This window comes from Suncus etruscus, chromosome 15, assembly GCF_024139225.1.
Source record: "Suncus etruscus isolate mSunEtr1 chromosome 15, mSunEtr1.pri.cur, whole genome shotgun sequence".
NCBI lineage: Eukaryota > Metazoa > Chordata > Mammalia > Eulipotyphla > Soricidae > Suncus > Suncus etruscus.
In genome coordinates, this window is record NC_064862.1 from 22686451 (window position 1) to 22710598 (window position 24148).

The 24148-nt window shown below is 44.9% G+C and overlaps 1 protein-coding gene across 1 annotated transcript in view; it reads right to left on the reverse strand.

The window, feature by feature from the left end:
• Positions 1–1031: 1031 nt before the first annotated feature.
• Positions 1032–24148, reverse strand: part of CCDC60 (coiled-coil domain containing 60) — a 75820-nt gene continuing 52703 nt past the window's right edge. Inside the window, exons 7-14 of the mRNA XM_049787778.1 lie at positions 17850–18078; positions 15231–15315; positions 11825–11896; positions 6617–6673; positions 5643–5762; positions 2714–2845; positions 1430–1619; positions 1032–1142 (exon numbers count right to left, since the gene is read on the reverse strand). Of these exons, the coding sequence (XP_049643735.1) occupies positions 1032–1142; positions 1430–1619; positions 2714–2845; positions 5643–5762; positions 6617–6673; positions 11825–11896; positions 15231–15315; positions 17850–18078 (996 nt within the window). The remainder of the gene's footprint in view (positions 1143–1429; positions 1620–2713; positions 2846–5642; positions 5763–6616; positions 6674–11824; positions 11897–15230; positions 15316–17849; positions 18079–24148) is intronic.

Genomic DNA, 24148 nt, shown 5'->3' on the forward strand with positions numbered 1-24148 from the left:
AATAGCACATCAAGCCCAGCTATTTAGCTGTGAATTTGACCTGGCCTCCTTGATAGTTAAAGCAACAACATTTGCTGTAAGTTAGTGAGCATTCAAGTTAGCTTAAGACCAAGATGGAAAGAGAGGCTAAGTGGCAATCAGCCCATAGACTTAGTTCATGTTTCTGTTCCTGTCATAATTTTGACATGGCAGGAAGTAAAGCTTTCTTTCATAACAAGATGATCAGAAAATAAGATAATATGAGATTGAACCTTAATCAGCTGCATGCAAGGCAAATGCCTTACCCATTGTAGTATCAATCTGGTCCCAATCGTTGATATCTGAGATTTTCTTGCACATCATTAATCCATTGGGTTAATACCCCAATATAATAACACCCCATTTATCCATACATCCATTTATCAATCCATTTGTCTAACTACCCACCCTCCAATTCTCCCACTCACTCATCCATCCATCCATCCATCCACCCACCCACCCATCCATTTATCCATCCATCCATCCATCCATCCATCCATCCATCCATCCATCCATCCATCCATCCATCTATCCATCTATCCATCCAGTATGTACTAAGCTGAGATCTAACCTCTAGATCCAATTGTGTAAAATGGAGACATATGTGCCTCTTTTGTCAAGTTGCTGTGAAAATCAATATTATAAGATATATTTATATATCAGATATATATCCAATATAAATATATTTCCAGGCAGCCAGCCTATTGTATAACTAGAGCTCTGCAAATGGTAGCCACTATCATTACACATTCCAAATCTCTAACTCTTTCCCAGACATCAAACATGAGACTTGATTTTATTAACCCAAATTTAATAACGAGGCTGAATTGAGCATCTGAAGAGGGAGTAGAAGGCTGAGTGAGGAGGAGAATCTTGAAGCTAGATAGGTGTGGTGTGAGGTTGGGGTGGGGGACTTGCCATGCTGAATATATTGAGAGTTGGGTTATCTTCATCTGAGCCTGGTCCACGAAAGTCTGCAGGAGGTAGGAACCCAGGCAGTAAACCAGTAGAGATCAGCCTTTCTCTGCCTGGGGATTATAGATCCGGACAGGCATGTTGATTTTGTTCTGCAGCCATTTGATATACTCCTCTTGAGGCATGTGGATAATGTGCTCTCGTACAAACTGCAGGGCAAAATACAGTGCAGGGCTTCCCTGAAAACTAGACACCCTTCCTTCCTTCCCACTTGGGCCTCACTCACTGCCCCAAGGATTTCTGAGTTTCCAGGGACCGCCCTCTATATAGAATATAATGTCCCATGGAGTTGAACAACCAACCTTTGCACAGTCTTTTCCCCTTAGAGGACGTGCTAGGTGAAGGCAGAGAGCTTTATGTCTTTGAAAACTCCTGTGCTAGATGACAGAAGTGGAGCTGCAGGCGGCATTGTGAGGGGAAGGGGCAAGGTTGTTACCTCAATGGCCACCGCAATGTCTGGGGAGCAGAGTTCCCAGGATCTCAGCTCCTGTAGCACCTTGAGGAGGACGTGGGGGCGGATTCGCAGATCCAGGTTTTCCCCAAACTTCTGTAGTTTCACCAGGACTTTTTTGGCAGGGATGAAACTCTTCAGATCCTCTGGGAGTTTGGTTAGTAAATCAAAATACCTACAATTCCAAGTGGGCGGGAGAGCCATTTAAGACGTTGTTGGAAATATAACTAAGACCCTCCAGGTCTCTATTTCTACTCTCTCCTACACTTATTTCTGAGCTCCAATATATCATTAATCTTGGTTGGGGGCACTTTTTTTTCCCTCTTCCATTAAAAGGACTCAGGCAAGGCTTTTTAAACATTAAAAAAATCTTTTAAAACTTTATTTATTGGTTGATTAGTTTTGGGGCCACACCTAGCAGTGCTCAGGGGTTAATCCTGGCTCTGCACTCAGAAATAGCCCCTGGCAGGCTGAGGGGATCATATGGGATGCTGGGAATCGAACCGGATCCCTCCTGGGTTGGCTCCATGCAAGGCGAAGCCCCACCATTGTGCTATCTCTCCGGCTCCAACATTTAAAAAATTTAAAAAATGTAAGATAGTTTCATTTTGGGGCCACCCCCAGTGGTGCTCAGGGCTTAACCCTGAATCTGCACTCAGGAATTATTCCTGTTAGTGCTCAGGGGGACAATCTGGGATGCTGGGGACCGAACCTGAGTTGGCCAGATGCAAAGCAAATAAGTATCTGCTGTATTAGCTCTTCAACTCCCTATATTAAAAATTTTTTATTGATTGAGATTCTGGGATTTACAATACTGTTAATTATGGTATCTCATACACATAATTCCAACATTAGCCTCCCCATCACTAATGTACACACCTCCTTTCCCCAATGGGTCTCCACTTCACCCCTTGACCAACTCAATTGTGGGACTTAGTTTTGCCATGTGTTGCCTTTGGCCTGCTGTTGCGGCCTTGCTGTGTGTCTTTAAGTCTCACACACGAAAGCAACCATTCTTTATCTATCACAGCTTTATTTTTAGGGTTAGTAAAAGCAGGAATATGAGTGGGATTTTACAATAAGGACAAATGCAAGTCAGGTTTTACAGATGTGCTTGTATGCTAATGGGAGGATGTAAAAAGTTAAAATTAGCAAATGTCTGCATCTTGCAGGGAAATGGAATCAAATGTGATTCAATCACCACAGACCCTCCCCCTCCTCACCTCTTTAGGGACCCCCCTCCCCCAATTTGGCTCTCAGGCTCTTTACCAGTGATCTGCAATCTCCTGTGCATCTCCTTTTAGCATCGGGACCTGACGTCTCATTTTGGCCACGTCCTTTTGAAAATTGGAGACGACAACAAAGGATTGGAACTTCTGGATCCCTCGTTCCTCTTGGCGCCTGCATCACAGGTGGTGTGAAAAAGGGGAGGAAAGAATGACACCTCTCCTCTAGCATCCAAGGTGCCCTCTGCAGTGGTCTTTAAAGGTCTTTTTCCTTCCTGAGCATCTTTTTTGTTTGTTGGTTGGTTTTGGGGCTACACACAGGACACTCAGGAGTTACGGTATTTTTCATACTACAAGACGCTCTTTCCCCCCCAAAAAAGTGCATCTTTTGGAGTGAGTGCTGCCTGAAGCCTGAGTGCAGGGGAGAAGAGCATCTAAAATCTATGTGTGTCTTATGGTCAGGTGTGTCTTATTGTAAAAAATACGGTACTCTGGCTCTATGCTCAGAAGTTACCATATTTTCCGGTGTATAAGACTACTGGGCATATAAGACAACCCCCTATTTTTCCTGTTAAATATAGGGTTTGAGGTATATTCGCCATATAAGACTACCTCTCTTTCAATGCATACCAAATGGAATTAAAAAATGAAAGAGAGGGCCCGGAGAGATAGCACAGTGGCGTTTGCCTTGCAAGCAGCCGATCCAGGACCTAAGGTGGTTGGTTTGAATCCCGGTTGTCCCATATGGTCCCCTGTGCCTGCCAGGAGCTATTTCTGAGCACCGCCGGGTGTGGCCTCCCAGAAAAACAAACAAAAAAAAATGAAAGAGAAAAAAGAAATGATAATAGATTCATATAGCAAGGTGGCAGCTACAAAATTAACACACAAAAATCAATGGCCTTTCTATACACCAATAGTACTAAGGCACCATGGTAATGACACACATTCCTACTTTCTTATTTGGCTCAGGATAAAAATTTCTGAGCAATGTACCCTCCAGGATTCGAGTCTATTTGGCACTTATACAATAATGTGTGTTTTCCAGTGTCTTCTCCATTCTTTCCATTCCCATTTTCTCAATGGTTTAAGGTTTATCTCATGAACAAAATATTAACTAAAGTTGTACCTCCTTCATCAGGATAGGTCTAGGTCTTTGAGAATCTTGCCAGCGTACCCAGCTGAAGCCCCTCCTGCCTATCAGTCACATCTGGTCTTCAACACTCCTTTTAGCATCTGATCCCTGGCCCCCAGGTCCCCCCATGATCTGTCTCCCTTCTGACTTTTCCTGTGGGACCCTCTGGGTTGGAAATCTCTGTCTTTTGCTGAACCACTGAGGGGAAAACATGCATTTTCTTTTCTCACCTCTAAAATTGGCCAAAGATAACCCTTCAGTAACAATATTTAAAACCAATGTCTAAAAGAAAAAAAGGAAAAGAGGGAAAGAGAGATAGAGAGAAAAAAGAGAGAAGACAAAATCTGTCCCAGAGGCAGGCAGGGCGGAGTCAGGGGGGATGGCGAAAAAGAACCTGAAGGCATTGGTGGTAGAAGGCATTGATGAAGGGAACTGGGCTTTATGAATAATTTTGTAATTCATGTATAAATTCTGGTGAATAAATTAAATTATTTATTTATTTAAAAAGTTGCTCAAAGAGTCACACCGACCCTAGAGGATTGCTGTATAGATCAAGTATAAATAAATGCAGAGCTCTCCTACTCATAATTAGTACATAGCAAGTGTTCAAGAACTAGCATTGGTTTTATTTTATTTTATTTTTTTAAATAAAACAGGAAGACCTTTATGCTCGCACTCTCCAGCTATCCTAGAACCTTTCTCTCATGCTCTCTGTTTCATGCTTGTGTTCACGTTGGCCCTCATAGATTGGTCATTCCCAGAAGGGGGTGCAGTCACCTCCAAAGGAAGAAGACAGGGCAGAGGGTATGGATGGGGGTACTGGGGGAAAAATCATTCCTGCAGTCAAGGTGTGGGAGGGAGAGGAGGCAGCTAGCGGGTTATTGGGCTAAATATAAGAGAAAAGCTGGAGCTTGGGAATATGGTTTTATACCTGAATGGTTGGCATTCAGGACCAGAGCACTTCTGCCTATCACACTCCTTCCTATTCCACATTTCCATGAATTTTCTCTCCCTGTCTTGGGTTTCTGTATGTTTTTCTCCCGGGTGCCTGGAATGTCCTCCCACTGCCTTACTATACCACTCCCAAGTCCTTCATCTATCTGACCCCAGTCCTAAAATCACTACCAAAGAAAAAGCTTCCTGGATTTCTGGACCTAAAAGAGGGCTTTATAATTATTTCCCTCTATTTATTTCTCCTTTTAATTTTTTTTTTTTTTGGTTTTTGGTTTTTGGGCCACACCCGTTTGACGCTCAGGGGTTACTCCTGGCTATGTGCTCAGAAATCGCCCCTGGCTTGGGTGGACCATATGGGACGCCGGGGGATCGAACCGCGGTCCTTCCTTGGCTAGCGCTTGCAAGGCAGACACCTTACCTCCAGCGCCACCTACCCGGCCCCTCTCCTTTTAATTTTTAAAAAACTTTATTTATTTATTTATTGGTTTTTGGGCCACACCCAGCAGTGCTCAGGGGTTACTCTTGACTCTGCACTCAGAAATCATCCCTGCCAGGCTAGGAGACCATATGGAATGCCACGAATCAAACTGGGTCCCTCCCGGGTCAGCTGCAAGCAAGGCAAATGCCCTGCCGCTGTGCTATCTCTCCAGCCCCATGCCTCCATGTCTCATAGTACCATGTTCTCATTCTGGATGGCAATGATTATCATTTGTACCTATGGTTCAGCTATTTCAGTTCTTGATTGAGTTATTTCATTCCCTCTCCCCACCCCCATTTCCTGCATGGAGGGACAATGCCCTTCTTATTTCTTGCTCAAATCCCAGCTGGGCACATCGCAGGTGCAAGATGAGTGCTATTGGGGTGATGGCAATATGGGCACCCTTACTTCATGAGGACTTCCATCTTGTCCTGTAGACAGAAGCCTGCTTCCTGCGCCACACTGAAGAACTTGGCCCTCAGGATGTTGCACACGCCACTCTTGATGTGGGCGATGTCACGGTTGTGGCTGTAGACACAGAGGAGAAGGGCTTAGGAGGAACGAAGCCAGAGGGACACCTGGAGAACAGCCTTGTGGGGGCCCCATAGTTCTCTGAAGCTGTTTTTCCACACTCAAGGGAATTCTCTCTCAGTGGTTCTCAGTCCTGAAACGGAGGAAGGACCTTTCCAACAGGTAGGGGCCTTCTCTTTTTGGGGGGATGAAGTAAGGTTTGGACCATGCCCCATGGTGCTCAGAGTTTACTCCTGACTGTGCTTAGAAATCGTGCCTGTAAGGCTCAGAGGATCATATAAAATTTGGTGACTAGAACCAGGGTCAGCCCCATGCAAGGAAAGAGCCTTCTTGCCATACTACATACTATCTCTCTGACCCTCAGGATACCTTCCTTTTTTTTTTTTTTTTTTTTTTTTTGGCCACACCCGGCGGTGCTCAGTGGTTATTCCTGGATATGCACTTGGGAATTATTTATGGTGAGCTCAGGGAACCTTATGAAATGTCAGGAATTGAACACGGGTAAGCTTCCTGTGAGGCAAATGCCCTAACCACTGTACTATAGTTCCAGCTCCCAAGAGGTCTTTTTACAAGAGCTTCTTAATAGGATGCTCTGCTACCTCATCCTCAGAGGCTGAGTTTGATTTATAAATGATTTAATACAGTATGTGTTACCCTGGCCCAGACAGTGAGGAAAGGTTTGGTGCCATCCGCTGTGTGGTCACTAGGCATCTTGGTCATGAGTCTCTTGGTCCCAAAGTGACCTATGACCTCAGGAACCTTTGTCTGCCACAGGTTATATACACATCCCTGGAATAATAGCTAGTGACCACCATTCTGTGTGGTCTCCATTTATCACCCAACATACTTACCTTTTACCCCTCCTCTGCTGGGAGTGACTGTCGGCACTTGTACTGCTAGATCTTTCACTGAAACAAAGGGATGGTTTTAGGTTATGTAGAGACAGGGTTTCCCACACACAACAGTCATCTTTAGGCCCCCACGGTACTTGATAATGTCCAGGATTCCAGTAAGGGAGGTTCTCCAGGTAAATTTCCCCTACGTCTTGGCTATACTATATAATAGTATATACCAGGGGTGGCAAACACGCTGCTCTAGAGCGCATGCGGCTCCTGGCCAAAATGAATGCGGCTCTTTGCCTCTTATCATTATTTTGTATACTGTGGCTCTTTGCCAAGTTTGGATTTTGTTATGCTGCTTCTGAGGAGGGACCTCTGAGGAGAGATCTCCCAACGCATAGCCCTGCCCCCAGGCTGCACCATCCCGTCTCCCACCCCTCGGAAACAACTGCATGAGCCAGCGAGCGGGGGGACCCATGTGGCACATGTTGGGTCACATTTTGCCGTTAGTTCTTAGTATGGAGGATGCAGCACACCCTCACCATCACTGCAGGATTTTTACCCTCACTCAAATTGGCAAAATGCAATATGTGTTTAATATATTATAGTTAAAATTATATGCTTTTGTGTGAGTGTTTGTCTGTTTTGGTAGGTCATTGCGTGGTGTGGCTCTCTTACTTTTACAGTTTAAAATTTTGACTCTTTGTGTCAAACTTGTTCACTACCCCTGGTATATACTGTACTATATACACCCAGTTCAGATGGCCTCCCCTGTTTACTCTGCACCAACTCAAGTTCATCCTTGGTACAGAAAGATCTTTGCATCTGTCTTAGACATTTGCATGAGGTCAGAACATCCTCCTTTCAGGACTCCAGTTTTGTTAGTATGAAATTAGTCTCTCTGTCTGAAGGCTAAGCTCATTCCATACTGTTTCTTCCTTTTCCCACCTCTATTAGCAATTAATATCCAGGTTATGTTCCAGTTTTAGAGATGAGCTGGTTATTGTCTTTGATATTCCTGGCCCTAGATCCTCTCTTCATTTGAAGAGGCACTTTTTTTTTAATATCAAAATATATTTTATTCTGGACCTCTTTCAGATCTGATTCAAATTACAGTTGTCAAAGCAATACAATGCAAAGGGAAACTGCGACAACAACAACAACAACAACAAAAATGTGCCTAGAAAGGATAAAAGGGTCATTGGGGACAAATCATTGTGATGTGGAACCAAAATACATTGTAAGTGTAATTAACATGGTCCAGGACAGCATAGAACATCTATATCAGTCTTCCTTACACAATAATCATGAAAACTGAACAATAATAAAGTTCTTCAACATGTACAAAAAACTGTCATGGGCTGGTTTACACTTTTACAACAGTTTTAAAGTTAACTGGATAACTAAAGAAATGATGCAGACATTTAATCCAGTGCTATAGGTAGGCTCACAGAATTAGACCCAAAGGATTTGTAATAATCAAAATTAGAACATTATAGCTACAATGTCAAAGACAGGAAAGAAGAAAAATTATTTCTGAATTTAGGGAACAGAGCTATATAATGCAGCCTGTGTGTTTTGTCTTCAATGAGATGGAAAAATACAAACTAAATACAACATGCAGAATGTTTTCTTGAACTTATCCAGAAATGCTAAAGAAAACATCATGAAACAGTTTTTTTTACTCCAGAAAAAAAAATATGCTCTAGTTATTCACCCTGCTTCAACACTGTCAACATGAAGGCAGAAGTAAAGAATGCTAGTAATACTTCAGAACTACTGATAAGACATCAATTTTCTAAATCAGTGTATTAAAAAAGTGAACACTTCCGAAGAGGCACTTTTTAATGTGACTCTTGGGTTACACAATCCATTTCCACTTGTTTTTGGAAGTTGGCAGAGCTGGGCTCAGAGCTTAATCCTGGCCCATCCTTGCATTCCCATCCCAAAGTTGTGAACCACCATTTTTCTTTGGATTGCCATTCTCCTTATGTGTTCTTGATCAGTTTCTATGGTGCTATGACCCTTTCTAGGTGGTGTGAGCTGTGAAATCACCTCATGCACTGTATCTCCAAGGCTAGGTGAACGAGTCTGAATCAGGGTTGCACATGAAATAATCCAAACCAGGCTGAGGGTGAAACACATATAGTCGGCCATTTTCTAACCTTATATCTCCACCCAGTGGCTTGCCAGGACTGCCATTTTTATTGAGTCCAGAAATGACCCCTGGGTGGGGAAGTAAGGGGAGAGTAAGGACAGATAGCTTAGGCTATCCTGAGCCAGTCCCACTCGGATTTATAAGTAAGACCATCTCTGTTTTGGGATCAATCCAAGTTGTAAACAAACATACAAAGGAACCAGGGATGATCTTTGTTTTAGGTCAAATCTGCTGCAACCTAACAGTGAGTTGATTGACAGATCAGCTTGGGTTCCTTGGTGTGTGTGTGTGCGTGTGTGTGTGTGTGTGTGTGTGTGTGAGAGAGAGAGAGACAGAGAGACAGAGAGACAGACAGAGACAGAGAAAGAAGAGAGACAGAGACAGAGAGAGAAGAGAGAGAAGAGAGAGAGAGAGAGAGAGAGAGAGAGAGAGAGAGAGAGAGAGAGAGAGAGAGAGAGAGAGAGAGAGAGAGAGAGAGAGAGAGAGAAGCCCTTCCCTTCCTCCTTATACCTTCTCCCAGGTCCATCTTTAGTGAAGAGGACAGAGGACCTGGGACCATTGGATCTGGGGGCCTTCCACTTTCTCCCACACTCTATTCATTTCTAAATGTAAAGCCAATTCTAAATGGCTTAGCTGCTTTGATTGTATGGTGCAAGTGGGCAAGACTATTTTGTGTATCCCTATGCTATATGGCTAATTCACTCCTGTTGGATTTGAGGTTTATGCAGCTGCATTAGAAAATGCTTCCCTGATGCTTTGTACAGGGAAGGATCCTGCTTTTGGCGACTTTTCCCAGAGGCACTTGGTATTGGACTGAGAGGTCTTAGACTCTCTAAGATGAGAGAAAATCCTTTTCTCACCTAGTTGTGATACAAGGACACACAGGGCCTTGTGTTTGGATTCCAACCAGTTTCCCAGATCCCTGAAGATGACTTCTTTGGGAGAATCTTTTACCTTCACCCTCCATATGACTCCTGGAAATGGTGGAAGATGACAGGATTGGTATTATGAGCTATGATTAACAAACCAACAAACAGAAGTAAACCAACCACCAAGATCATTTGACTGACTAATATCACCTTCCCTGGAGTTTTTTTTATTATTACTTTAATTTAATTATTAATTAAAATATAATGAGTGAGGGAAGTAGAATGCAGGCAGGGGGTGGGGGAGCAGAGAGACAGGAGGGCACTGGTGGTGAGAATGTTGCACTGGTGAAGGGTTTTTTTTTGGGGGGGGGGTGTTGGGTCACACCCAGCAGCGCTCAGGGATTACTCCTGGCTCTACACTCAGAAATCGTTTCTGGCAGGCTTGGGGGACCATATGGGGTGTAGTGATTCGAACCACGGTTCTTCTGCATGCAAGGCAAATGCCCTACCTTCATGCTATCTCTCCGGCCCTGAGGGGGTGTTCTTTTTATGACTGAAACCCAACTACAGTCATGTTTGTAATCATGGTGCTTAAATAAAGATATTATAAAAATCATGAAAAAATTTAATTATCTTAGTCTTTGCTCAGAGACTCTAAAATTCTTCCTGTCTCAGGGTTTTTGTACAAGCTTTTCGTTCCTTCAGCTTGGAATGCTGTTCTTGCCTTTTCTAAGCACAGGTTTGGTAATTATTTTTATTTCTGTAGCTCTCTTTGCAATTCAATCTTGTTTTAGGTCCTTAATGCCCCCTCTCCATCCAGAGTCCCACCCTGATCCTTCAGAACACTTTCCACAAGCAAGATTATTTGGTAAACTCTGTGGGATTGATTATTTAAGAAATACATGTCTCTCTTGCTAAGTCATTCTTAACCAAAGGGCAGGATTCCTGGAGTTGATGTATGCTAGGGGCAGAAGAGCTTACACCTTTATTTTCGCTAGCTTGTAGCAGGGATGGAAGTCGTAAGTATTGGCCCAGCACATTCCAATGGAGGGAGATATTTTATTTTATTTTATTATTTTTATTTATTTATTTATTTATTTATTTATTTATTTTTGTGGTTTTTGGGTCACACCCGGCAGTGCTCAGGGGTTATTCCTGGCTCCAGGCTCAGAAATTGCTCCTGGCAGGCACGGGGGACCATATGGGGTGCCGGGTTTCGAACCGATGACCTCCTGCATGAAAGACAAACGCCTTACCTTCATGCTATCTCTCCAGCCGCAGAGGCAGATATTTTAAAAAATCATTTACACTTGATACCAATCCAAAATCATGGCCGTTCTTGGACCTGGATACTAAGTCTTATTATAGAGCACATCAATTTAAGGAAGCTCGTATTTTACAATAGCCCACATTTGCTTGTAGTATTATAATCTACATTCCTATAGATCTTTTTGTAAGCCTTTCTAATTTATAGTTGGCTTGTAAAAGAAAAAGAGATTCCAAAGGCTTTCTAAGATGGTCAAAGTGTCCATGAGATGCAACAAACAAAGAAACAACAACAACAAAAAAATAAAAGTATAGTCTTCCCAGAGGAAAATATAAAGAAACAAAACCATTATTACCTTCCCACGGAGATTTAGTCTGCATTTTTCTGTTTGGACATAACCCCCTCAATCTAACATAGTCCCTGACATAATAGGGTAAATAAATGAATTTGGGAGTAGACCTCTGCTCCATACATGAGTCACCCAGTAAGAAGGGAATGGGTTCTCTCTCTCTTTTTTTGGCCACACCCAGCACTGCTCCGGGGTTACAGGAGTAACCTAGAGATCCTGTGCACTCAGGGAACACTGGTGCTGCTCAGGGAACATATGTAGTGCTGGGAACGGAACCTGGGTTGGCTGCATGCAAGGCAAATGCTCAACCCACTGTACTATCTCTCTGCCCTCCTGGGAAGGAGTCTTCTAACACTCACATTGTATCCCTTCACTCCAGGGAAATTTAAATTTTATGATCTATAGGTGGATATGCTTCCTCAGTTTTGGGAGATAAAGTATTTCCAGTGAGAAGGGGAAACATACCCTGCTCTGTCCCAATTTTGCTGGGCAAAAAACATCTCTGAAATGACCTGGGCTACTTAGCACCCCCCACCCCTGACCTTACTTACCTGCTGCAGGCCCATGCCCCTCCTACCTTGACTTGAGTATGCTCTGCATGTCTTTGTTGTTAGAATCACTCTTGGTTTGCTTGAGCAATGCTGTGATACTACAAAGCAAGAAGAAACACAGTCAAGCATTTTACCAAAGGCAGTAGAGAGGGCAATTGCCTGTTTAGATTGAGGAGCTTCTGTGTCCTCAAAGAGCTTGTCTGCCATGCAGCTTCCTGGCATGAGTGCTCAGAGATTTGGATCCACTCCCATCCCCAGTTTGTTTCACACCATTTTTTCCCTCCACCTCTGTTCTACTGTGGCAGCCAGAGGTCATGTAGGGATTGATGGCAGAAGAAATGAACAGGGTAGGACAGTGCAGTCAGCTTTTGCTCTCTGGCTAACTAGCTTTGTCGTAACAGTGGACAAGGAGTGAGTTTTGTGGGAAGCCAGCTCTTCTTTGGTTTCTAACATTAGGTGACCTTATTCATTCATACACCTCCTGGCTGTTCCTCTCCAATAAGTTGGGCAATGGGGCTGGAATGATAGCACAGTGGTAGGGCGTTTGCCTTGCAGGGGGTTGACCTAGGGTGGACCTGGTTTGATTCCTGGTATCTCATATGGTCCCCTGAGCCTGCCAGGAACGATTTCTGAGTGTAGAGTCAGAAGTAGCACCTAAAGGGTCGTAGCAGTGGTGCAGCGGTAAGGTGTCTGCTTGCCTTGCCCGTGCTAACCTAGGACGGACTGTGATTTGATCCTCCGGCGTCCCATATGGATCTCCAAGCCAGGAGTGATTTCTGAGCGCATAGCCAGGAGCAATCCCTGAGCATCACCGGGTGTGGCCCAAAAAACAAAAAGAAAAAAAAAAAGAAGTAACAACTCACCGCTGCTCACTGCTCGGTGTGCCCCAACAAACAAATAAAAACAAAAATCAGTTGGGCAAGGAAGGCAAGGCAATCTCCATGAGGTGAATTGGAAGTGACAGGCAACATCATCCACCTCCCTTCTTCACTCCCACTTATTGAAGGCTTCCACCTTGCCAGGCACATGCTCATATGTTTAATGCAGAAATGCTTAAAATGAGTCATGGGAGTAAAGCACTCTACTCATTCCAATAATGATGCTTTGCAAGGATGATGTCATATGAAGCACACTTTAACCCGTTGGGTTGAATCATCAAAGGAGCCTCAGGGCTGGAGAAATAGCATGGAGGTAAGGCATTTGCCTTTCATACAGAAGGTCATCGGTTCGAATCCCAGCGACCCATATGGTCTCCCGTGCCTGCCAGGAGCAATTTCTGAGCATGGAGCCAGGAATAACCCCTGAGCACTGCCGGGTGTGACCCAAAACCCACACAAAAAATTAATATAAACATCAAAGGAGCCTCAGCTTAGAGAATTGGAATTAGGCTCACTGGCACTTGCCTACTGTCACAGCAAGAAAATGAGGGGAAAAGGAGATTGCTGTGAGTCTGCTTGTTGCCATTTCCAATGCTTTGATGCTCTAAGGTCTTGAGGTAGAAATGAGTGTGTGGGAGTTGAGGGGAAGATTGAGGGAGTGAGTGCTTAAAAGCACCAGGTTGGGAACCTAGGTCAGTTTGGCTCCAAAACCAGGGTTCCTCCTGGCATTGACAGTTCCTCATCACTTGTCTCAGAGGCTGAAAAATGGAGTAGAGCAGCTGGCATCTTCATTATGCCCAAGTGCCACCATTTTTGGGGTCCCCAATATGAGTGGAGGAAGCTGTAGTCAATTCATCATGAAGAGGCAAAGGGTGCGGGCTGGTACAGTGGAGAATTCTGGGTGAACTGTAATTATGGGAATAAAAATTACAAGGAAGTTATCCCCGGAACCCTAGTAGGCTGAAGGCAATGATGAAATACTTCTAGTGCCTCATTTCTGGTTTTTTTTTTTTTTTGTTGTTGTTGTTGTTTTGGGGCCACACCCATTGACACTCAGAGGTTACTCCTTGCTATGTGCTCAGAAATCACTCCTGGCTTGGGGGGACCATATAGGACACTAGGGGATCGAACCACAGTTTGTCCTAGGCTAGCACTTGCAAGGCAGTCGTCTTATAACTTGTGCAACAGCTCTGGCCCCTCATTTATTTTTCTGAAGAAATTTGCTTACTCAGAAGGGAGCCACACTTGGGGCAGAATCTCTGTCTGCTTTATGCCTATCTGGTCTTGGAGGCTTTGAGAGGCCACAGATCAGCAGATATGGTTTTCACCAGGAGGAGGGCACCCTAGTTTCAAATCTGACCCTGTGAGCTTGTTACATGAATTGACAAAATGCCAGAGAAGTCCTAGACTAGAACATGGAATCCTCCAGGGACCTAGGTGCAAGGACTCTAGACACATAGATGCAGACACTTCCACCACCCCAGTTTGCCTCATGTTTTGTGAAGAAGCTGTAGTCCCCTTAACTATGCTTGAGCATAGAATGTTCTCGCCTGCCCCTCATCCCCATTGTTCCCCAATTTTTGTTCTTTCTCAGGCTTCCTCCTGAGCATCAGCCTAAAAATATTCCATAGGAGAAATTTCCGAATCCCAGTCCCACCTCACCCAAACCTGATCAGATACTCCTGTTACTCTCAGGGACCTGAGTTTTTCTTTCTTTTCTTTTTTAACCTTTATTGTAATTGATTGATTTATTGATTGATTGGTCTTTGGGTCACACCCAGTGACGCTCAGGGGTTACTCCTGATTCTGCACTCAGAAATTGCCCCACAGCAGGCTGGGAGACCATATGGGATGCCAGGGATTGAACCAGGTCCCTCCCAGGTCTGTTGCATGCAAGGCAAACGTGTCTAGACGTGTTCATGGAAAGAACTAATATCTTTGGTCAGGGAGACAGCTCAGGTGGTAGAGAGTAAGTCTAGTATGTGAAAGAACCTGAGTTCAACCCCAGCACTGCCTTGAGTGGTGTCCGGCCCTCAAATGTCAGTAGGAGTGATACCAATTGGGGGAGACAATGAAGGACTCATCTTTGGACTCTCAGAAAACAGTGTAGCAGAGCAATGAAGAGAAGAATTCTTGGCCCTGGAGAGATTTGGAGTTGAGGGCTGGAGAGTTGAGGGGTTAAGGCATTTGCCTTGCATACAGGTTCAAATCTCTAGCACTACTTATGATAGCCTCTGAGCAACATTGGGTATAACCACAGTCCACTCTCCCGCCCCCCCCCAAAAAATCCCACTCAATCTAGAATTGAGTAATGACCTTCCCATTCATTAACTGGAAGAAGTGAATAAGCTTCTCTGAGTTTTATTTCCTTATTTTTTAAATAAAGGAAATGGTATCTAGGTCATAGAGTACTTTGGGTGTTATTATAACTCAGAGAGGCAATTCCTGAACAGAGCGTGGAGTTCAGTGTTTGTCCCAGTGAAAATGCCTCATTGCTGGGACCAGTGACATTCCCATCAGAGACCTGGTCCCCGGGTGGGAGAAACAGAATTACCTGGGTATTTTCTTGGGCAACTCAGCCTCTATAGTGACACTCCTGTGGGCGTCTTCCCGAACCAACTCCAGGAGTTTCTGCAGATCTGAGGGAAGCAGAGGAGGTTCAGGGGTGCACAGGAGACAGGCATATGCAGGGCAGGGCCCTGCTCATAGCTGGACATGGCTTCTGCGACTCTAGGACTAGAACCCTGAGAGGCAGGTGACCTGTCTACAGAGCCACCGCCAGACCTTGCCAGTGCTTCGGGACAGGAAGGAGCTAGAAAAGGAGCCACTGAGTAGAGGAGGCAGCATAGCTCCTTGGTAGGGTGGCACCACTCTGGCCTGTGGTGGGGACATTCTCCCACTCTATCCAGGACCCAGTGCACCCCCCCCCCCACTCTCCATTTCCCTCCCCTGCAGAGAGGATGCTCCTGACTTTTGGGCCAGGCCCTCGTGCTCAGGAAACACTCTTGGAGGCCAGAGGCCTGGGCTTTAGCATGGATCTAGGTCACTTTTGATTGAATTTAATGACAGGACCTCTCAACCTTGAGATTTATGGAAAAAGGCTGGTGCTGAATGTGGAGGGAAGAAAGGAAGGAGACAAAAGAAAGGAGGTAGGTAGGTAGGGTGTCCCTTCCACCCTGACTCAACCCACCCTGGGAGATGGTGAGTTCCATTCCATGTGCTACCCTACCACACTAGCTGAGGGTGATGATCCCTTGGCACTGTCATTTGTGGACTAGCTGGAAGGACATGATGGCATCACATGGGGCCTGTCTCTGGGTGCTGCCTGGGAAGGAACAGGAAGGGCTTTGAGGCTTCAATTTCTCTGCAGAGCCCCTGCCATCGATTGGGGAGGGTATCAGTCCATAGAGGGGCCAGGACCCGCTGTGCCTCATCATTTGCGTCCACAAAGACATCATTATGCAGCTAGGGTCTGCAAATGAGACCTTGGGCCTATGTGTGTCTCTCAGAATAGGATTCACGAACTTGGAATCAATTTGAGGAGGGTTTAGAAGGCAATGAAAGGAAAAATTAATCTACTTTTTTTTTGTTGGTTAAGGCAGTGACAAATGAGAAGGAGGTTAAGTTAGAGGGAAAGGGTGAGGGAGGAGGCAGAAGTGGAAGGACTTTCTCACTGGGCTGTCAGTCTCTGGAAATGAGGTTTCAGGTCTGTTGTGTACCTACTGTGTGATGACGAAAGGTGACTAAGACATCATTGGTATGTTGCTGCAGGGAGCTCACACTCCTCCCTTTTGTCAGCAACAGAGAATTGAATAGAGGTGGTGTGTGTGTGTGTGTGTGTGTGTGTGTCTGTCTGTCTGTGTGTCTGTGTGTCTGTGTGTGTGTATTTACTAGCCTAATTTCCCAACATCCTTTGCACTTACTATAAGACCATAACTAAGTCTGAGAGAGAGGAGGGGAGAGAGTGTGAGAGAGGGAATGAAAGAGGGAGAGAGAGGGAGAGAGAGATTATGGTATATGCCTTCTATGAGGCTGCCTATTGCTGACAGTGTTGGGACTATATGGGGTGCCAGGAATCAAACCCAGACCATCCACATGCAGAAAAATTAACCTTCCCTCTATATTCTCCTGCTCCTCCATGTCTTTTTTTGCCTAACTCTTTGTACTACTTGATCTGAAGCTAGATGCACTGGGAATGAATTTTTAACATGGCATATAGAATCCAGCCACATTTCCTTCTGGTTCCAGTTTTCCAGCTCAGCCTCAAAGAGTATATTGTTTTGTTAATCATGAGAGACAACTCAGCTCTCCACAGATAATGTACAGGAGCTAGCTCCCCACCATCGGGAAATATTTGGGTTTTGAAAACACAGCAGGAAGAAACTTCCATAGAAAATCTTCAGCAAAGACAGGAAGGTTTGTAGTTACTTGAAGCAGGGTTAGGGGTGTAGGTAAGGGGTTGGAATGGAGAAAAGTTGCCTTAAAAATCTTAAGGTTCATGGCAGTTGTCTAAAATTTGATTAAGGGAATGCTCTCAACTCTGAGTTTACTAAAACTCATTGAGTTGGACTTAAAGCAAGTGACTTTTCTGGAAGGCAAGCAACATATTTGTTATTATTGTTTTGGGGCCACACCCAACGGTGCTCAGGGGTTATTCCTGGCTCTGCACTCAGAAATTGCTCCTTGCAGGCTCAGGAGACCATGGGATGCCAGGGATCAAACCTGGGTCCATCCTGGGTCAGCCACATACAAGTCAAATGCCCTATCACTGTGCTGTCACTCTGACCCCACGTACAACATTTCATAAAGCTGTTAAGAAAGGTCGGCACCAAATTTTACATAATATAAAACATAGAAGGTATTTCCTGAATTTCAATCGTTTAGAGATGTTGAAATGATAATTTTTTTGTTCATTGGGCTAAATAGAATGCTATTAAAATAAAATGGTATTTATGGAACAGACCCATCTATAGATGAGTCATTGGTGCCTATGGCTGCCTCCCAAGAAAAAGAAGGCTCAGTAACTTGAACAGGAAAGTTGATCTCTGATAATCATTGAGAAAAAGTGAAGGAAACTCCAGAAAATTGAAGAGGTCGAGATACCCTTGGGTTGGGGAGCAGAAGGGGCTCTTGAAGCCTAACCTTGACTCTTCCCATCTTGGGGGATACTTACTGAGATGGAGGTTTTCTTCCTCTAGTTTGGTGGAAGAAGACTCATTATCCTCAATGTCCTTGCCCTGAGCAATAATACTTGGGTGCTCGTCGGAGGCAGCGGGGTTCACGGAGACCATACTGCTCTGGGGCGAAGACCCCCCACTAGTCCGAGAAAGGCTGATCATGGAACCTCGCCGGCTGGGCTTGCGGCAGGTGGTGCGGATCCCTGGGAGCTTGAATTTCTTGGTCTGAAGGAGAGAGAATAGACTTTCAGAAAAGTTGATGGAAGAGGGAAGAGAGAGAACGAAGAGATAGAGAAATGGAGATAGGAAGAAAGGTGAGGGCAGAGGGTGAAGACCTGGCCTGAAGGCAAACTCTTCTGGACTCTTTCCAAACACCAGTATGACTAGCCTGGGTCTGAAATGGGTCCTGTACGCATCAAAGTCATTTATATGGAATATTATTTGAGGCAGACATGATAGGGCTTATTCTATCAGGAAGTATTATTCTTTATTTTAAAAAATAATTTCTTTATTTAAGTACCTTAATCTTGTATTACAATAATGTCTTTTTAAAATAGTGCTTATTTAAGCACCTTGATCTTGTATTACAATAATGTCTTTTTTAAATAGTATCTTTATTTAAACACCGTGATAAGCACCATGATTACAAACATGTTTGTAGTTGGACTTCAGTTATAAAAAGAACACCTCCCTCACCAGTTCAACCTTCCCATCACCAATGCCCCCCATCTCATCCTGTCTTTGAAACAGACATTCTACTTCTCTCACTCACTACCATTATCATGATAGTTGTTGGTGTAGTTATTTCTCTAACTGCTCTCACCACTCTTTTTGGTAAGTTTCCTGTCTTGGGATGGACTTTCCAACCCTATTTTCTCTGGGATTATTACAATAATGTCTTTAAAAAAAAAACCCCATAGATGAATGAGACTATTCTGTGTCTCTTTCTCCCTCTGGCTTATTTCACTCAACACAATAGTTTTCATATCCATCATGTATAGGAAAATTTCATGACTACATCTCTCCTGGTGGCTGCTTAGTATTCCATTGCAAAGATGTACCACAGTTTCTTTATTCATTTGTTGAAGGGTATCTTGGTTGTTTCCAAAGTCTGACTATTGTAAATAGCACAGCAATGAATATAGGCGTGCAGAAGGCCCACCTTGGGTTATATCCTTAGCAGTGGTATAGCTGGATCCTATGGGAGCTCAGTGTCCAGTTTTTTGAGGAATCTCCATATGGTTTTCCATAAAGACTGGACTAGACAGCATGCAAGCATCATTTTTGCTCCTCATTCAGGTCACCCCAGGAGGCTAAGCCATAGCCCCAAGATGTTGCCACAATTTACAGTAGTTTTGAACTTATCTTCTGGGGAGACCTTCAGTGTTGATGTCTAATTGAGGGGAGAAACTGGGTCTGGTTTCTGTGGCTTCCTCCTGGTTTGAACTCTAAGTTTTGCACACATTAACTTCTGATTGATGCCCAGGTCTCCACTAATGGGGCTTTGAATCCACTGAAGTTTTCTACAGAAGATGAGATAAAGAAACTTCTAGAAGGCAGAGTAAGAGGCCTTGTTGTGATGGTGGTGTGGTGGTATGCTCTTGGGGGCACGGTTGGGGGAGAGGCAAGATTTTGGTGGTTAGAAAGGTCCAGATCACAACCCCTAAAGCCTCTAGGGGCTAGGAAAGTTCTGTGAAAGGAATATGGGCTTGTGGATGAAAAGGAGCCAGAAAGAATTGGGACTGCAGGGTGTGTGTGTGTGTGTGTGTGTGTGTGTGTGTGTGTGTGTGTGTGTCTGTGTGTGTTTGTGTCTGTGTGTGGACATAGAAGTCTAAATGTATGACTGCATGTTTTTATGACTAGTGCTCCTTCTGAGACTTTGAGTTTTTGAGACTTTCGAAAGTTTTTGATACTTTCTTCTCCTTACATAGTGAGGTGGGAGTGTGGTTCATTGGAGACCAAATTGCCTCTCTTGGATGAAGCTCTGGGTTCAATCCCTGGCATCAAGGAGGGTAAAAAAGAAAACCAAAAGAAAGTGGCAGAACCAAGATTCAAACCCAGATCAAACTTCCACCAAAGCAATTGTTGTTGCTAATGCTTGTTTAAAGATACATTAAAATCCTTTGCGGGGGGGGGGGGGTCACTAAAATTGCCCTTGAACCCATGTTAGTGGTTATTTGGGACTCTTAAAATGCTAGGTTTACAGGGACAAGAGTTTCTCCTCAAGTCAGAGCTTAGTAACTACCTGGCCTATTGTTTATATTAAATAGATCGGATCAATTCATTGGAAACTCCGAGTATTCACTACTACCAGGAAGAAGCCAGGGAGCAAAGGCTACAGCCATGTTTAATAAACATCCAATCAAGAGGAGTGAACTTTGTCCACTGGGGTCCATTTTAGGGGCTCATTGCTGCAAGGGATCAGCAGTAATTTTGAGATTGGGCACTGCAAGAGGCCTTGGGTTTGTGGAGAACTTCCCTGCACTAGAAAAGGGAGCAGAGGAGGAGTTTCTTGGCTGCAAAGGAGCAGGATCTGGTGAAGGGAAGGGGGAGATAAAGATGATGGACATAGGGACATGGGACATAGGCCATGACCTCTCCTCCTGGCCATCCTCCCACCCCCAATCCTCAGTGAAATTCCATGCAAATGAAGAAAAGCAAGGGACAAACTTATCCATGAGAACAGGTGAATGCCACAAGACTGTGATAAAGGGAAAGCCAATGCCAATGGGCAGGTTTTCTTCTCTGACATGTTAGGAGTTTGCTGCAGGGCAGCCTTGGTTGGGACATTGGTCCAGACCTCTTCAGGCTTTTCAACCGCCCCCCTCCCTGGCCAACTGTCAGTCTTGATGCCCTGTCTCTAGGAGAGACACTGGCAGAGCTCAAGGGTAATGCATATAATACCAGCTAGGCCTCCTTCAGAAGCATCTGGGATAACATGGGTTCCCGACTCTGGTAAAAAGACTCTTGTCACCCTCTGTGTTTCTCAAGGCAGAGAAGGGTGTGTTGCAGGGCAAGCTGGAAGGTTGAACTATGAGTCAGCAGGATCCTGGCCCGGTCTTATTACTTGTATTGTTGTTTTTTCTTTTCTCCAAAGCATGGTGAATGGATGGCCCAGAGCCACTACCTTGCCCTGTGATTCCATCTTGTGATCTTCAGGGTGCCATTAGTTCAAATCCAGTTAACCAGCCCAGTTAGAAAATCCTAAGTGGAGAGCCAACTGGTTCACTGAGAGGGGTAGAAGAGGGAAAGGGGAAAATGTGACAGGAGTTTGTTGTGCCCCTGATATCAGACTGAGTCAACCGAAATCCTTAAATGTTGTGTGTGTGTGTGTGTGTGTGTGTAGTGAGTGGTATTAACTCACTGCTATGTTCCACCTCAGAAGCAACCACATACTACATGTTTGGGGAACTCACAGAGGAACAGATTTCCTTCAATTAGATTCCTTCTAATATCATAGAAGCGCGGGAACTGATATTAAACTGGTCGCCCAGCGGGGATCACATTTCATTGTCCAAATTTGCACTGGGGACCTCTGATGTAAAAATTGAGGTTCTTGTATGGTCCCCTGAACCTGCTAGGAGCGATTTCTGAGCATAGAGCCAGGAGTAACCCCTGAGCGTTGCCGGGTGTGACCCCCAAAAACAAACAAACAAGCAAAAAGAAAATGATAAACTCTGGGTTCTCAATCTCATGGCTTCATGAAAGGAGCTTGATCTGAGTGGAGGTTCACAACCCACCCTTCCACCCCCATCCCCATAACAGTGTACGAAGCTTCCTGTATGCTACAGCTTCGCCACTCCCGACTGTCCCACAGCTTGATTCTTATTTTCATTGACGCCACATGCTTGGTTCTGACTAGCAGTTGCTATGGGGATTGATTGCAATCTCGTTTTCCAAGTGCTCTTGGACCAGGTGAAGAAACTGAGGTCAGGAGGGATGGAGGTGAATCTCCAAGTCACAGCAGCTATGCTGGTTCCCTGGAGCCTGAGTGTCCTGTCTCCCCTGCACTGGCCTCCCAGCAGCCCTGGACTTCCCAGGGAATCCCCTGAGAGATCAAGTTCAAGTGCAGACTGTATTCCCTTCTTCAATTTTAGTCAACAATATTCCTGACAAATAATTTTCTTCTCCTTTCTCTCCTCCCCTCCCGTCCTCTCCCTCTCCCTTTCCTCCTTCCTTCCTTCCTTCCTTCCTTCCTTCCTTCCTTCCTTCCTTCCTTCCTTCCTTCCTTCCTTCCTATCCTTCCTTCCTTCCTCCCTCCCTCCCTCCCTCCCCTCCCTCCCTCCCTCCCTCCCTCCCTCTCCCTCCCTCCCTTCCTCCCTCCCTCCCTCCCTCCCTCCCTCCCTCCCTCCCTCCCTCCTTCCTCCTTCCCTCCTTCCCTCCTTCCTCCTTCCTTCCTCCTTCCTTCTTCCTTCCTTCCTTCCTTCCTTCCTTCCTTCCTTCCTTCCTTCCTTCCTTCCTTCCTTCCTTCCTTCCTTCCTTCCAAAAAGGATTTGAAATAACCACTGCTCTTTTGTGCGTCAAAGTCAGATGCACACAGTATCTCCATAGCAACTTTTCATCATAAAAACAAAGGCCTTTTCTCCTCAGTTGTCGAAACAACCAGGTAAGAGAAGAGAGCAAGAATATGGAGCTCTCTTCATCAGGTGAAATTTCACTCATGGTGCCATGAAGAACATGCATGGGCAGGGAGATTACTGCTGAGTTAATGCCCCCACATTGGACCATTGGGCTTTCGTTCATTACCCAGTTGTGTGATTTCATGCAAGTCACTTCTCTGAGTTGCATCTTCCAGCCCTACCCACATCCCTGGGGATAAGGTGAATGACCCCATAGGGTTATTAAGATGGCAGGCTGGAGAATCCCTCTAAAGAGCTTCCTTCTGAAGCATGGGACCTGGCCCCTTGCAATCATGTCTAACATGGTTTTTAAGATGTTGCAACTGGGGCCAGAGCAATAGCATAGTTGGTAGGGTTTTTGCCTTGTAAGCAGTAGACCTGGGTTCAATCTCCAGCATCTTATATGGTACCCCGAGACTGTCAGGAGTAATTGTTGAGAGCAAAGCCAGAAATACCCTTGAGTTTGGCCAAGTGTGGCCCAAAAAAACAACAACAAAAAGGTTGCAACCACCAGCCTCAGCATTTTGACATTTTCATAGTGATTCTGCAGGTTATCCTTCACTTTATTGTGCTTGGAAATGGTTACAGGTGAGCATTACACCTAGTTCTCTGCTCCAGGACACAGGGCAGCATCTTCATCTCCTGTGTGCATCTCCACGTCACCTCTTGCCATTATTATCAGCATCCTTATGGCTCTTGATTATTGAGTTGGTACATTGGCAATTTGAGAGTTAGAAATAATTTGGGGTGGGCTGGAGCAGTGGTGCAAGCAGTAAGGCATCTGCCTTGCACGTGCTAGCCTAGGAAGGGTTACAGTTTGATCCCCTGGCATTTCATATGGTTCCCCAAGCCAGGAGCGATTTCTGAGTGTATAGCCAGGAGTAACCCCTGAGTGTCACCAGGCGTGGCCCAAAAAAACCAAAAACCAAAAAAAAAAAAAGAAATAGTTTGAGGTGATGAGAATTGTCCTTTGATGTTTACTTGTTTTTAATTAGTTTGGAGAACATACCTGGTGGTGCTCAGGGTGCAAATTCGAGGCAAGTGCCTTAACCCTGTGCTCTCTGCTCCAACCCTTCTGTGTAGTCTTAATAATAAACACTTGGAGCCAGAGAGATGCACCTGCAGAGCACATGCCTGGCAGGGGTGAGGCCCTTCATCCCATCCCTTGCATTGTGTGGCTTGGAAGTAGCCCCTGTGGCTCCCAGGGCTTCCAAACACCATCAGGCAAGAGCCCCAAACTTTAATACCTGTAATAAGGCTGGCCAGCAGCAGGAGAAATCCTACAGGGGGTTTGTGCACCTTTGGGGGTGACCCCTTGCAAATGTTTTCAAAGCCTTACTCTGGTTGAACCACTCATTCCTGAATAAGAGAGATAGAAGACTGTAAGTGTGCATGAGCGTGAACATGAAAGTGAGAGAGTGGGAAAGAGAGCAAGCACATTGACTTATTGACTGAAAAGACAGAGCAAGGTGTGTTTATTTCCTTCTGACCACTGTTAGGGTCCAGAGTCAAAGGACAAGACCATACAGTTGAAATAAAGCAAACCAGAGCTTTATTCTATCTACCAATAAGCTACAATCTGGCCAGCTAGGGCCACCTCTTGCAGGGGACAATGCTCCCATCCCCCAAGGGTCACAAGCCAGTTTATATAGGGCTAGAAGCAAAAAGTCTTGACC